This window comes from Epinephelus fuscoguttatus, linkage group LG11 (assembly GCF_011397635.1).
Source record: "Epinephelus fuscoguttatus linkage group LG11, E.fuscoguttatus.final_Chr_v1".
In the NCBI taxonomy this organism is placed as follows: Eukaryota; Metazoa; Chordata; class Actinopteri; order Perciformes; family Serranidae; genus Epinephelus; species Epinephelus fuscoguttatus.
The window spans coordinates 17,173,156-17,189,973 of record NC_064762.1 but is presented as its reverse complement, the minus strand read 5'-3'; the positions used below and the strand labels follow the sequence as shown (position 1 = coordinate 17,189,973).

General features: G+C 42.1%; 1 protein-coding gene across 2 annotated transcripts in view; it reads left to right on the top strand.

The window, feature by feature from the left end:
- The window catches only part of usta (uronyl 2-sulfotransferase a), a 93,461-nt gene that overhangs the window by 52,811 nt on the left and 23,832 nt on the right, over nucleotides 1-16,818 (top strand). For both annotated transcript variants that reach the window (XM_049589412.1, XM_049589413.1), the window contains exon 3: nucleotides 5,265-5,420. In XM_049589412.1, coding sequence (XP_049445369.1) covers nucleotides 5,265-5,420 — 156 coding nt within the window. The remainder of the gene's footprint in view (nucleotides 1-5,264; nucleotides 5,421-16,818) is intronic.

The window sequence follows — 16,818 nt, the reverse complement described above, 5'->3', positions numbered from 1 at the left end:
CATCTGATCAGGATCCTCCTGGGTGCCTTCCATTAGAGGTGTCCTGGGCATGTCCCACTGGTAGGAGGCCCCGGGGCAGACCCAGAACACGCTGGAGGGATTACATATCTCATCTGGCCTTGGAACACCTTGGGGTCCCCCAGGAGGAGCTGGAAAGTGTTGCTGGGGAGAGGGACGTCTGGGGTGCTTTGCTCAGCCTGCTGCCCCCAACCCGGCCTTGGATAAGCGGCTGAAAATGGATGATTTTTCATTATTTAGCTGAAAGTGGTGTTAGCTTTGACCGCATAAGGAATTTCGGCCATTTGACTTTGAATCTGTCACCCTGTCTCAAATATCTAGATAAAATGGGCAAAAAGACAGTGCTTGAGCTTGCAAAATATGTTTTCTTTCAGGTCTTGCATTCTTTGCATATGATGTCATACATCAATACTGATAGAGGGCAGGCAACTGGAGACAAAGACTACCAATACTTCACAAATCTCTATCATTTGCACCAGGGCTGCCCCCAACTAAGAATTTTCCTAGTCGACCAATAGTCATCATTTAGGGCCATTAGTCGACGAGTTGCCCGTATGTTTCCGATATTAATTTAATTATCAAAGGGATAGTGCACCCAAGAATGAAAAGTAAGCCATTATCTACTCACCCATATGCCGAGGGAGGCTCAGGTGAAGTTTTAGAGTCCTCACATCACTTGCAGAGATCCCAGGGGAGAGGGGGTAGCAACACAACTCCACCTAATGGAGGCTTATGGCGCCCCGGATTCAAATGTCCAAAAACACATAATTGAAACCACAAAATATCTCCATACTGCTCGTCCGTAGTGATCCAAGTGTCCTGAAGCCCCGACTTAAAAAGTTGTTGGAAAAACATTATTTGAACTCTGTTTTTAGCCTCATTGTAGCCTGTAGCTCTAACTGCCTCTCTGCAGACTGCATTCACATGTGTGCGCTTGCGCGAGACGGTGAGACATGGGCACCACGTTCATGTGTGTTCACGTGCTTTCGCTGGTCTCACGCGCAAGCATGCACACGTGAGCGCAGTGTACAGAGAGGCAGTTAGAACTGCAGGCTACAATGAAGGTTTAAATGACGTTTTTCCAAACACCTTTTTATGTCGGGGCTTCAGGACACTTGGATGACTACGGACGAGCAGTATGGAGATATTTTGTGGTTTCAATTATGTGTTCTTGGACATTTGAATCTGGGGCGCTGTATGCCTGCATTAGGTGGAGTTGTGTTGCTACCCCCTCTCCCCTTGGATCTCCGGAAGTGTTGTGAGAACTCTAAAACTTCACCTGAGCCTCCCTCGGCATATGGGTGAGTATTTAATGGCTGAATTTTCATTTTTGGGTGTACTATCCCTTTAAATGATATACTTTGGGCGGGGCAACACAATGGTTTGAGTTGAAGGTGTGAGAAAGAATAGTATCAGTAACATTGTTAACACTGTGCTACATTACAGAGAAATACAAAACCGTGCTAATGAACCTTCATTAATATAGGCCTATATTTTATCTACAAGTGCACGTCACACACTGAGCGAGCCGCCTGTTAATGACGCTGTTGGCAAAGTAGTAATGATTGTGCTAAGTGGCTAATGGGCATGTAGCTGCTTCCATGTTTCAGATGATACGTCATGTTTATAGTCTACAAATGATGGGCAAATGTTTGCCTGCAGTGTTTACATGTCACCTTGAGTTCGGCAAATAAGCAACCAAAAGACAATTTGCAGACTAATGACCTTTCTGGTCAACTAACATTTGGTCGACTATTAGGGGGCAGCCCTAAATTGCACTGTTTACAGCTGTTCCAATCAATCAAACTGAGAAAAAACAAGAGCCCCTTTAAGTCGTGAACACAGTAGGACGTAAAGGAGAGTAAAATTTTAAAAGAGTAACCGAGAAACAATGGTATGTGGATCTAAAACGTGTCTGGGGAGCAGAGTCAGCTAATGTCAACCGTTAACATTAAAATGTTGTGTTTAACATGCCTCAAGTTGGGTGCTGTTAAAACCCAAAACACAGGCATTTCTATAGACCTCTGGGAACAGTTGCTCTAGTAGGTAGAAAATAGTTGCTAAAGTTAGCTAACATTACCAAATAACGTTAGCCTGACAGTGGTGCATCCATGTACAGAGATGAAATATAAAAACACATTTACCTATCCGACCAAAAGCAAGATTCCAGTCATTGCAGTAGTGGGTTCAACCGCACATAAAACACTTGTAGTCCACTAGACTCCTGCACGCTTTCGGGAGCTCACCATGTAATTTGTAAGAACAAAATCAGGCATCTCAGTGAAGTTGTTGTCAAAAAAAAAATCTCTTCTTTATTTTGCATGGATCACATGCAAAAATTTCTGACAATACCTGCCGCCCTCCAGTTCAGCCAACCCTTTAACGTAGTCACGTTCCTCTATTTCTAATTCACGCAGTGTATGTTCTCATTTTCTGCCCTCCATTTGAATTTCATAAGATAAGATAAGTTAAGATAAGATAAGAGAAGATAAGATACACCTTTATTGATCACACAATTGAGAAATTCCAGTGTTACAGCAGTCAAGGGTAAAGAGTCAAATTAAAGATTTCAATATTTAAAAACTTAAAAAAAAACTAGGCATGCAGAAAAAGTACAAAAGATACAAGAAACAGCAATAAATAATAACAATAATTATAATGAGCAGTGGATTAAAAAAAAGTGAGCAATGGATTAAAGTGAACATATTTGTCACGTCAACACACGTCATTATAGTCACGTGATTGCAAACAAGGGCGTTCCAGTGCCCAGTCTGAACAGTGTCCATGGAATGACCTCTCTCCTTCCTGACTCATCTACTCTCCTTCCTGTTGTTACTTTCCCTTTCTCTCTGCTTGGCAAACACTCAGAGAGGCTCTCACTGTTTTTACAAAGCCTGTGCTCGGGCAGGACTGCTGCTTTTGGAGGAGACAAGAGGAAATCGGCAAGTGTGTGTGGCCACGCTGAGCTCTGTGGTGTGAAAACTACTGTCTGCAGCACCAGAGCTAAGGAGCACTGAGATTAACTCAAGATTAATAATAATAATTTCATGTCACAGCGCAGAGAGGAATAAGCTTGTGAGTGTAAGAGTCAGCCAACTATAAAACTAGCCAATTTGTTCATAAACTAGCCACCCTATAAGCCACTGAGCTGGTTAATTCGGTCGGTCAGACTTGCTTCCAAACACACAGTCTGTCAGTTATCCAGAAACTTCCCCCGGGAAAAGCACAATCACCATTCCAGACTGGGAATGCCGACAAGAATTTATCACTGCCGCATTTTTCCCCCATCTGATTTACAGTAAAGCTGTATTTGAAGTGATGAGGGAGAGAGGTTTTAGGGTTTTCAAGGCAACACAGAACTGATCTGTCTTTGTGTTTTTTTGCGGTAGATCTCTATCACTTTCAAAAGAAGTCTTCCAGATGTCTTCTGAGTGACCTGTCTTCCTCTCTCTCATTCTTCCCTTAATTCCTTTAACTGGCCCCATTTCGCTGTCACCGGCACACTCGCTTGGATAGCCTTCATTCTTAAGGGGCCACTTGTGTAAACCTCGTAGGCCCGTAGGGATAATTGCCAAATTAGTGCATTCTTGCTGCCCTCGTGCTAAAATGAGTCTCATGTTCAATACGCACGTCGGCCTCAACTTCCTCTTTCTCGCGAGCAGAGATTTACTGTCACAAGCTTTTTTCTTTTTTTTCTAAAAGAGAAACATTTTTGACGCTCGCATCCACTTTGTTTGAGGCTCTGAATCATGGCTGAGCTACTTGTTTAATTGGTGAGTCATGAGGTGTCCACATGCTATAGCGTGTGTATGTGTGTCTGTGCATGTGAGATAAAACACCGCAAAATTGCGTCAGTATCGCTCTGCAGAGCAGTCAGCAGAATCTCTGACTCATTGAGTTCAGTGGAGGAATGAGCGTATGAGGAGAGGAGATGAAACCATGCATGCCTACACTCAGTCTTTGTGTGTGTGTGTGTGTGTGTGTGTGTGTGTGTGTGCGTGCAGCTGAAAGAGAATATAGTGCAGGGTCAATTGAGTCCAGCCCCAGGGAGGGTAGATGTGAGAAACATAGGTCAAAGGTCAGGGAAAAAGAGGCAAGAGAATCCAGACAGTTTAATGAACTTTAAGCTTTCGTCCTTTCTTCTCCTCTTGGTATCACTTTTCACTCTTTGTCTTCTTCTGTACAGTCCTTCAGGGCCAATTTGGTTTGACACACTTGTGCTCTACAACATGTGCTATAAATAGAATACACATCAGTAAAATTCATATAGAAACGTCTTAAAGGGATTGCTCGGATCTTCTGAAGTGGGGTTGTATGTGGTTCTTATCCATAGTCAGTGTGTTATACACATGTGTTACAGTAGATGTCAGTATGTCTATATCACTCTGCAGTTACACCTCCTAAACACTGGTCAGCGGGTGGGTTTCTGTGAAGCGCTGTAAAGTTTAGTTGATTCAAAACACACATTAAACACACATTAAACATGGCTTAATAGACACAACTTCAAACACAAGTACACAAATCAGCTTCACTATAACTCGCAGCATTCACAGACAAACACTTGTCTTTATCTGGACACATTTTCCCCACAAATACAACATGCTAATGTTTTTAGCACAAGCCTGTGGCATTTTACATTGTATAAATTAGCTTAGCGGCTAGCAGACTTTTCCTCTACTCATATGAAGCCAGGGACAACAGCAATATTTAACAAAGGTAACGTTACAAATCTGGCTCTATTACAACTCACAAGGTTCACTGACAAAACAACTGTCTGATACTAAACATGTTTTCCAAACAAATATAACATGCTAACGTTTATTAGCACAAGCCTATGGCATTTTACATTGTATAAATTAGCCTAGCGAATAGCAGAGATTTCCTCAGCTCATATGAAGCCAGGATAAATCACACACCAGACTTAAAATGCTATTTTGTGGAGGCTTTATTGTCTTTGCAATTTATTGTTTCTTATCTGTGAAATTAAAGTAAATAAAAGCTTCGTTTCCACTGAGGGAAATGGTTTCAGCTTACAGAAATAGACAGGAGGTCTTCGTTGCCGTAACATGTAGTTACTTTTCTGGGGAGATGCATGTCAGACTACGCCATAGCTACAACATTAAGTCAACGCAGAAGTATAAATCCCACTTAAGAGTAACATACAATAAGAAAGAGGTCAGTTAAAGCTATGTATCAATGTTTTTTTCTCTTTCTTTCTCTTTAAGTTTTCCTGTGTGTGTTTGCAGGTGCTCCCGTTCCCCAGCCAGGTGGTTTATAACCGTGTGGGGAAGTGCGGCAGCCGAACGGTGGTCATCTTACTAAGATTACTGGCTGAGAAACACCAGTTTAACCTGGTCTCCTCTGACATCCACAATAAAACACGCCTCACGAAACATGAGCAGGTAAGACAACAGAGAGGATGGTGCAGTAGGGGATGGATTTAAGGGTCAGAGGTTTGATGATATTTTGACATTTATCCATCATGTGGTTGACACAAGTAACTGTTACACTTTCAGTTAATTACATACACAAGAAGAGGCATCGGTGGCTTAGTGGTAGAGCAGGTGCCCCATGTACAAGGCTGTTGCTCTTCCCCTTTAATACTTACCTGTCCTGTGCATTAAAGGCAAAAATGCCCCAAAAAATATCTTAAAAAAAAAAAAATACATACACAAGAAGATGGGAGTTGGATGGGGGATTTAAAAGAATTAAGTGCCTTATAATTGCTGGAGCTCTTGATCACATCACATGATCTTCATCAGATTGTGTTATTCGCACAAATCACGGAAATATAGATGTTCAAATTTCCATTTTTGTATTTTTACTTGGGGAAATATTTGCTCTTAGTTATTTATTATGCTGCTAACATCTGAGAAACAAACTAAATTAACATTTTTTTTATTGCTTTGGGCCCTATGGGAGCCTGTGTTTTTCCTAGTCCCACTTCTGAAGCCACTATTTTATGTACTCATTCTCTCTACATAAATTTTCAGCCAGGTCCAAATCATTTAACTTGTATTTAAACAGCCAGATTGAAGTCAGCTGCTGTTGTCAACTCTTTAAAGAAACAAACAGCATCCCCGGTATTGGTAACACATCCTGTATTTGGGGAACAATCTTAATTGATATGTATTTTGCACTTAACTGTGCGGTCACAGTGAACATAACAGCAGCAGGAGATCATCCAGTGTTTGTGTTTCATTCAGTGTGAGAACAAAGCTGAAGAATAGGGAATCTCCTTTTATTACTTCCTGAAATATCTTGAGGACATGAGTGCTGGCTTTACAGAGGAAAAACTGCTTTCGTTTAAAAAACCGCAGCCTTTTGAGACACTGAGAGGGGCTCGCCTGTGCCAGCGGGAATGCCAGGGCAAATGTGCACAAAGCATATCGGAATGGCACTGACTTTTTTTAAATTTTTGATTAAACATAGTTTTTGTCTCATGATTATTTTTCCACTAATCCCTATTTTCATAAAGTAAACACATAAGTAATGTAAATAAAAGACTTTCCAGCTACACTAGGGTCTGGGCACCGTGTGTTGTGATGCGAACATGACTAAACTGTAGTTCCAAAACAAGCCCTGATTTTGGCAGGGTGGCTCACAGAGACCTGGCCATGACCAGATGGTTTAAGCTCAGGTTCCTGTGAGAGCAGCAGCTGTACTCAACAACAATCCAGTGGTGGAAGGAGTGTTTCAACCTTTTATTTATATAAAATTACCAGAACAAACAGTGTCAAAATACTGCTGGAGTACAAGTAAAATTCCTGGCATTTAATGTGTGACACAGGTAGAAGCACAGAGTCACTATCAGCAAACACAAATATTAAAAGTAGCACTCATAATGAACAAAGGCCCCTTTTTAGATCATTTTTCAGGGCTTTTTCCTTCACTATATAGCACTGTATTCATCGTGAAAGGAGGAGAAAGAGAAGAGATGACACACAGAAAAATGCTGCACGCTGGAATTGAACCCACAGCCGCTGTGGCAAGAACATTGCTTCCATATATGGGATGCCCGCTCTACTCACTAAGCTACTGGGTGCCCCACAATGCACCCTTGAAAGCTAAAATACTTTTATATGGTATGATAATCTCACAGCACAATTCTGTTTTTCTATTAACCCATTTAAAACCCAACTATGTTCCAAATACACACAAAAAATATTGTAATGGTGGATTTCTATTCTAAATGCAAACATTTTTTGGATAAGGATTCTGTCTGTCAATTCCAATGGACGCAGAATCTTAAAGCAATAATCAGCTAATAGGAAAAACAACAATAAACAGTGTTTACACGCTGTTTTTCAACAAAAAACATGAGTTCATTTATTTTTCATGAATTGTTAACTCATATCAGTGAATAAAATGATGCTTTAAAACACATTGCATATATACTTTATATTGTCTTCATCATTACAACTCAATACATCCTCTATTTCTGAAGTATCTCCAGAAAACAGAATGTTAAAAATCCTCTGAGATGAATATTCTGTGAACATAATCAATAGAATATATAGATTGATAAGGTTCATACTATCTTCTTATTTAGAGTATTTTAAGGCTTTCTTATATTCAGACAGACAAGATGTAAGGAGATGTGTTTTACCCGCTTGACAGTTTCGACTGAGACTCCAGTCTTCCTCAGAAGCGTCATCCGACGTGCTGCTGTTGGATGACGCTTCTGAGGAAGACTGGAGTCTCTCTTATTTTGTTTATTACCTGTGCAAATACATTCAGAACTTTAAACTCTATGCTATTGGATTATAATTACTAAATAAAGGAGAATTTTACTACGTAATCTTTAACCATGTATTGACGTGCCCCAGTAGCGCAATTGGCAAACCATGAAACCACATGTAGGCTGCATCCTCAGCAGCAGCCCAGGCTCAATCATAACCGGCAGCCCTTTGCTGCATGTCGTCTCCTTTCCCACTCCTCCCTTTCCTGTCCATCCCCAGCTGTGCTATCAAATAAAGACAGACAAAACCCCCCCAAAAAAATCTAAAAATAAAATGTGATTGAGGTCAGTGATTTTCAGTACAAGTGAATACAGAAGTATTTTAGTTCTTAGGAGCCAGTGCAAGGGCCAAGCTGCCTCATATGCCCTTCTGCTTTTGACATTTCGCATTGATCAAATGTCTCTCTTAGTCATCTATGTGTGAAAGTGACATAAGCGTGTGTTTGTGTGGGAGTGTTGCAGCAATGACTCACATCCTCATATGACGTTATTTACAGCATCCTTTAGGGATAAGCTACTGCTAACCACTCTTGAATGGTCAGTGGATGCTAAATATGTCCAACCATTACTGACCGATTTGGTGTAAACGTTAAGCCAATATTGAAACAGCCACTTGTTTATCCATTCATCACACCCTGAGACGCTGGCTGCACACACAGTGGCAGAACATCACTGGATTCATTAATTCTCTGGACATAAAACATCTCTGTGAATCGTACCAAGCAATGCTCCTCAGAAAGAGTGTGTGCATTCCAGTGTCTGTGCAAAGTGGGTCTGTAGAAGAGCGTACGTCTGTGCTTGTGTTTGTGTGCGATTCTGCGAAGTGTGTCTCCGTCTTTGTGTATTTATTTGCATGTGTACTTCGAGTGTTGACTTACGCAGATCCAGACGCGCGTCGCCTAAGTTTAGAGATGCTGGTCTCATCAGTTGTGGTTCTGGCTCTAGTCTGCAGTTTTTGGACCGTTTTTCCCTTCTGGCTCTCCCAGCAGTCCGTTAATGGGTTTGCCCAGGGTTGAAGCCTCGTGTGTGGGTTGCCAAAAAGTGAAGGTGCCTTATTCGTCTGGAACTTTGCAGAGCTTTTGCAGATTTGTGGCGTATAGTGACCCATCTGTCCCTTTGAGTACTGGGGAGAACAGGCTCCGTGGGAGAGAGAGGTTTAAGACATTTCCTGAAAGAAAAAAAAGTCCAGAAACAGAAAGACAGCATCTTTATTGTAAGTGTGTCTGCGATCATGTGGGATCCTGTTTCCTCCCTCTTACCAAGAACATTAACCAGCAGACAGATGCTCTACAGCCGTGAACCCTGTGCATCTGCATCATACAGCCGCAGATACGCAAACACTGAGAAGTGACTGGCCCCAGTACAAACACAGAATGTAAATAGTTATTCCCTAGTAGCATTTTACCAGCTACAATCAAAGCGCGTACACTGTACAATTTGAGCCCATTTTAGAAGTGTTGTTTAATTCCAACTTCCACTGTACAACTAAATTGTCCTCGATGTAAAGCCAAAGCTCAAGATTTATGTGCTCACACAGTGCGGTCCGATCATCAAGCCTTCACCTGCGTCCTCACACTGTATGGGTAAATAGACAATAAAACGGTCTGACAGCCCCAGTGGACACGTTCTGGCTATAGACAACTGTCAGTGAAGACTTGTTTGAAAGCTCCAGGACAGGTAGAAATTTGTTTGCTAGCAAGGGTACGCTTCACAATAATGTGTAGACAGATGTCCCCGAAGGAGCTTAATAACTGGTCAGTCCAAGTTTCGTTTCCCTTTCTCTCCTTCTCTCTCTAGCCCCTTTTACGCTGCCTGTTCAGGGCAGGAATATTGCGCCGTTATGCTGCCTAGCTGTTCTGTATATAAGGTACAATTGGAGAAAGGGGGGACAGAATGGTCTCGCTGTTAAGCTGCCACATAGGGGAGTAACAGCACCAAAACGGTGTCTGTATAAACATGACAGTCTGATGGATGGCACAGATGTAACATGTACTACACATGCAACCCACGGCGGGAGATTTAAAAAGTAGCTGTTAGCAGTTAGCAGCTAACTCAAAGAAAAAGAACAGCAGCCGTAAATGTCCGCAAATTGGGAAAACAGTAAGATTCGGGAGCACCTTATCTTCCAGGCAGAGGACGAGATAAGCCTAAAATTAGTTTTAGAGTACATTAAACACAGATGTATATCAAAAACATATGTACAGGATAATGAATAGTGAAAAGCAGTGGACAGGTTTTTCAGCTTCGGCAGTCAGTAAGCGGTCATACAGTCAATGTCCATGCTGTGTATGAGTCCTCATGACATGTATGGCAGCTTGGGGGAGAAAGCTGTCGCAGAACTTTGTGGAACGGGTTCTGACGCTGCAGATGGCCCTTATGGCAGAGGAGAGAACAGACTGTGTGAAGGGTGGGAGAGGTCTTTAACAATTACAGAGGCTCTGCGTATGCACTGCCTCTTGAATATGTCTTGGATGATGGGGAGAGACCCCGATGATCCTCTCTGTGGTTCTAACAATTCTTTAAAACTGTTGGGTTATATGTAAGGCTGGTCTCGCCTCTTTTGATTCTGCAAAGCTGCGATGCAATGTATAATCACGAACTGGAGCGGAATGGTGCAGCCATCATTTGAATCTGTGTAAAAATGCAAAGGAGGGATAAAGAAGGGACTTTGCAGGGGCTCTATAGCACAATCTCTGTGTAAAAAGGGCTTCACACACACATACGCACACAAGTTAACAAGGTGCTCTGTGCCAGAGCATGATGACAGCCGACCAAACTTTCTGACTTGGCAGAAAGTCATCCAAATGTCTGAGGGCCAATTGACAACAGTTAATCAGGCTATGATCGGTCCTCGTTCTTCCCTGTAAACTGCACAGCAAAAGACACCTGACGAAACTGAAATTCAGACCAACTCTAAAAATAAGTTGTGTGGCTGAAAATTTGAGTCGAAACAGACTTAAATTGTACAGTGTATGCTCAGCTTTACAGAGAGTTGGATTAGTTGCTAGAAGAAGTTGAGATTTGGTTAGAAGTGGCTTCTTAAACTCTGAATTCAAGCCAGTGCTCATTTTTGTAACGTAAGCACTTTTTTTTTAGATTGGGGATATTTATTTTGGAGTACAGCTCTGACTTCCTGTGTACTGTATAAAGACTCCTTTAAGCAGATAGAGTTGCTGATCCTCCTGGAGTCCTTTTCCGTAACGTCTGGCCTCCATATCTGTCTCCACCACAGGTGTCGATTATTTAGACTTCATTGGTTTTCGATTGTGATACAAAGAGACAAATCGAATTGAGTTGAACGCAGATCAGCAGTCGTGGCTTTCTGTGGTTTTTGGCTTTTCCTCCGTTTCCCCTGATGAGCCCTGTGTGGGCGCCACGGGGGCTCAGGAAGGAGGAGGGGTGGGGGGCAGGTTGCAGGTATGCCTGGAATCTCAGACTGTCCTCCACTTTCCCTCCCTACAGCTCTCCCTGGTAAATGGGAGGGGGTCTGGCCAGACAGACCAGAGGGTAGGGTCAGAAAACACACACACACACACACACACACACACACACACACACACACACACACACACAGACTCACCAAATGTGCCAAATGTGCAGGGTCTGCACATCAAACTGGGCATGGGGGAGGGGGCGTCAGGGGTTAGCTCTGGGCTAATTGGTCTGGAGTAATGGCTGAGGGGGGCAGTTTGCAGAAAATAAACTTTTTTTTATGTAGCACTGAAATGAATTAATAGAGACAGAGCGAGCAGGAGGGACCCAGAGTGGTAAATTCATTTCTGCAGCACTAATGAAAGTTTAAAATTTTTCATTTTATAGCAGCAGAGATCCTCAGAAAGTGGAAGCAGAGTGAGTGGAAATGTACTGAGTTTATAGAGAAGAGGGAGGGTGTTAAACCCAAATCTGACTGGGGCCTCAGATTAACTTCTCTGTGTACATAAACAAGTATACATATTACAGTCGCTGTCCAAATAGTCTTGCTGTGACGTAACAGGTGCCTATACATAGTTTATGAGAGCAGGACATTCAAACAGGACATTTAGTTCCTTAGCTGATCGATGCGCTCTGCTGGGAAGGTTTTCATATAAAAGAGTGATTAAATCTGTTGGCATAGGACACAACAGAGCACAGTTTATGTTCTTCATACCAAAACCAGACAGCTCACACAGAGAAAGAAAGACTTCATTAGAGAAAAAACATTTATGGTACTTAGTATAGTCGTAAGCATTGATTTGAGAAAATAAGAACCCTTTAAATGGACCATCAGTGTTTTAAAGATGCAGTGTAAAGTGGTGCATTCATATTTTATTTATTTAATGATTTACTCCTCACATCAAGGGACGTTCAAATTGAAAAGATGAAAAAGAAAGTGAGATTTTCTCCAGTTGACAGTGTGTTTAAAGTCTGTTGGGTGGTGCCACCACAGCCACTCCCCCCCCCCACCCCCACCCCACCCCACACACACACACACACACACACACACTCCTACAAATTAGTGCAATCAATAAGTCTTTATCTGAGAAAAGATTTTTTGTTCTGAAGCAACCAGAGTTGCTCTCACTTGGTGTTTTTCAGATTCTGTTTCCAAGGAATACTTCATTGATAGTGTGTTGGCTCATCAGCGACTCTCTTGACTCTCCCCCGGAGGCCTTGTCAGGAAATCACCTAGAAATCCTCCCGCAGTGCACAAGTGGCACAAAGTCTCTAAGGTGGTGTCCTGTCTTTTTCAGTCAAGGTTTAATAATCATAATAATAATCATAGTCTATCTCTTCAATCCTTATTTATATAGCTAAATACAGCTATATATACTAAAACTAAGTTACAAAGTGCTAAAACCAAATGAAAACACAGCAATGACAAAATAAAAGTTCTAAAAGAACGACATACAAATTAAATAAACAAAAAAACCCCAATGACCCAAAAGGAAGTGCAATAAAAGGAGCTCTGTTTTCAGCTCAGATCTAAAAGAAGCCACCGACTCAGCCTGCCTTATTTCTGCAGGCAAAGTGTTCAGAGCCTTGGGGCTCTTAACTCAAAAGCTGTCTCCCTTAGGACCTGTGTGCACATTGTGTTTTTCTTTTGCAGAAAAGCAGTGGCAGGGTGCTGGATAGTACATCATCCCAGGGCTTCATTAAAAAAAGCACTCCCAGGTTTTTTATTAAATGTTGTGCTGCGGATGGATTTGTTTCTGTGAAAATATCTTGACCGTATCGTTACTGTGGCTAGGTAGCTAACACTGTGTTAACAGAGGGTTGACTGGCCGACTGCCGGCGACTGTTTACTTGTAATATTTCTCAATAATGAGTTGACGACGTGATTTCATCAACACCCCTGAAATTTCAATATGACAACTTTGACCATTACTTCAGTTTTTACTGTCCCTCTTGGATGACTGCATTTATTCTGATCCTCACTCGGAGAAAAAACTAAAAAACTAAACTCCTGAACTTGCCTTAGAAGGACTAAATGTACAAACCCGATATTTAAATAACCCATGGAGAGAGACTCTCACTGCAGCCTGTTTTATTTTGTTCTGAAAATGACGGCGTGCAACCTCGTCCTGTGGACAAAAAAAAAACGGTGAAGAGCCAGAAAATACAGTGAGGCTGGACGGAGCAGTGAGTGACAACAACTCCAACCACATTAAGGAATGCTGTTTATGGTGGAAATGCTAAACAGACGTAGGATCTGGGTACCATGTCTGGAGGGATACTATTGGTTCCAAAGGTACCATACCGAAAGTGTTTGGTGGAAATTCAACTTGGGATAGACAGAAAAGTTTTCAACTAGAAGCTCTCGGAGTGGCAGCACAAAAAGCTGGAGCACTCTGCTTCAAAAAAGAGACGCTGGGTGCAGTGCTTTTTCTCTAGGCATCTGCATACACTCCCCCCTCTTTGGGAGTAACTGAAAAAAGATGGCGGCATATAGAAAAAAGCTCTATGTGGACACAGTCCTTTAATCTTCAGCTGAGAGCCTGGAATAGATAGAAGGACGCTGCCCAGGGATCCTAAAATACGTTCAGGGTCGTACAGGGATAACAGATCTGAGATATATGGAGGATTCAGTCCATTTAGTGCCCTTTAAGTAATTAAAAGAACCTTGAACTATAATCTAAAACTTTATGGAAGTTAGTGTAAAGATGTTAAATCTCGGTGATGAGGTCAAACATGAAACTAGTCTTGCATAGCCAGACTCATCTTTTCACTTTGTTATAGCGGTGTGCATGAAACAACAACCTCCGAGCTAGCAAACAACACACCAAAACATCTTTTAATGTTTTATGTGGTGTTTTCTTTTGAGGGGATTTTGCTGCCAGAGCTCATCCTCCCACCAAAACAATTTCTTCCTGACACTAATTTGCAAAGGCACTGTTCCTGCATCATGGGCTTAGTGCCACTCAAGACAACTGTGATTGATTTATAGACATATAAACAATCTAGAGCCTTTCCTTCAGCACTGGCACAGCATAAGATCTGGCTATGCAAGAGACTAACACCTCGTTTCCACTTACATATGTATACAGAGACGAGGCAACTGGAAGTCCAGTCATTACCATGGGAATCTCTGTGATATCCAATGTTCCTGTGAAACTCCTCCCCTCTGTATTATTGCGGTCAGGAATTTGCCCGAGTACATCAAAAAAATTGAACCTTTGAGTTGGATTTTGGAGAGACCTCATGACAGTGTGCTAGCTTAGCTAACAGGCTGCTAACTAGCTAAAGGGCTATTTCCTTCAATTCAGTTGCCTGTGTTGATTGTCAATGTCTAGTTTGAACAGATTGTGAATCTGAGTAATGTTATTCTGCTAAAATATGGTTATACATAGTGTACAGTCAGATCGTCATTATGTTTCCCTTAGCCGTTCATACACCTGTTTAATTAGACATTTCACAAAACATGCCACATACCTGGCAGGTCCTGTTTTTGTCTCGTTAATGTTCCATGTGTATATTCCAACTACTGGATGGCTAAAAATGGACAAAATTAGCTTCACCCCCATGGCTACAGGTAGTTTCTATCAGGTTTCTGTCCAGCTGCAAAGAAATGCACTTCCTTGTGTTGGACACTACAGGCATCATCCATATATTTCCAAATCTACAGACACCAGCCACATACATAAGTGAGAACGAGGCGTAAAGGTTTTGTTCGCACTGTTCTTTTCCACAGTTTAACTGTGTGATTGTGCCACTGATCTTTCAGCAGATGCTTGATTCTGCTTTCTCACTGGCCCTAACAAAAAGAAATGGAGAAATACTGAACTTCCACTGAACCCTCCTCTTCTGTGACAGCCATGGGTTTCTTAACTGTGCATTTGATGTTGAAAAAACATGGAGTGTGGACTCCACGTAGACTGTGTCAAGCTGTCATGCACAATTTAAAGTATTATTATATTATCTGGGCGAAGGTCCCTTGCTCTTTTCATATTCATCCAGCTTTCCATGTCGTCTACAAGCCAGATGTCCCCAGTTTCTGAACCCACCCACACTTGTGCCTTCAGTGTGTGCAAGTTAGCATACCGACATTAGCATTTAGCTCAAAGTGCTGCTCTTTAGTTCCTCTGAACTGGTTTCAGCCTGAAGGATCCATTAAGGTACATCTGAGGGGAACTCTATTTTACCTTCCATAACAGCGCCTGGATCAACAGGGGTATTTGAGAGCTAACCAAAGATGAAATGTTGAAGCATCTTTTTCTTCTGTCTCTCCACCTGCATGCCTCCTTTCCCCCCATTCCTCAGTTCCCAGTTTTGTTTTGCCCTTGGCCTGTGTATTACTGTCTGGATAGCAGAGGGACTTATTGAATTCCCCTTGTACAGGGTTCAGCTGTTGTTCATTATTCCTTTGTGTTTACCCTTTTAAACTTCCACTTGTCAACTACTCATGTAGAGAACTATTTTTACTTTTTTCCCGTGTTTGCCTGTGTTTCCAATCTAGCCTGGCTGTTAGCTATTCAGACCAGCCTTGCCTCTCGCCAAAACTCTGACACTCTGCATCTCCGTGTTTCCTCAAAACCGATGGGTGAGGCCACACAAAGGCTGCAGGGGCAAAGTAAACACCCACCACTGTGGAGATATGGTTTTAATTCACATTAGCAGAACATCCGACTCAGTCTTGTTTTTCAATTAGCAAATTTTCATATGGGAAGCCAGTGAGGGATCATGTCCTGATTTATGCAGTACTGACACCTGCTTGTTGGTTAAGGAGCGTGCAATGTGGAGCAGAGGATTCAGGGAAATGGAATTTAACAAACTGAAGTGTTGCATTGCTTACTGGCAGATGATAAAATCGTATGGTGACAGCCTGTGTCACGGATGGGGAAGTGGCTCATGGCTGTCTACACGCTCCCCAGACCAGCAGTTGAGTTAGCTGGGACAAGGATCGCAGTACTCACGAATTGGAGAGATAAAAGGCAGAACTTTAAAAATCTCTTTGATAACAGGATAAGTTGGTCTCATAGGATAAACAAACTTGGGGGAAAACTAGTCAACTAGTTAAAAGCATGATGAATTCATGGGCTAGTTCCTGGACTGCCACCCCTCTGGGCTTTCCGAAAAGTCCTCTGATCTCTGATACTCCTAGCCCTTGGCCTGTAACTTTCAAGTCTTAATCTGTATAGTCTGGCAGGAGTCCACTTGAAACACCTCGGTATTTTCAGCTGAATGTTTCTGCTTTATAAATATCCAGACATTTTCCTGCAAGTCTGAACTGAAAAGTTTCACAAATTTGAGTCATTATCATGTGTTTTTATTACTTTCGAAATCACACATATTGTGTGCTCCATGTGTGCAGAGACACAACTCGCATGCTCATTAATTTCTTACATATGTGACTGGGATGATTGGATCTCACAAGCAGAATTATTCCAATATGGAGCTGCAGTATTTATGCGAGGAATGACTAAGAGGTCTCAGTTGCCTTCAGTTAGGGAGCTAATGTGAGGGATCTGCAGCGTTTGGAACTACTGTGATATCTTTAAGTTTGTTTTGGCTACCGTGAGCCTGCCTCACCATGCAGACCTGGAAAGCCTTTGGGATGTTTTTTAATCTGTCATAGCAGCAGA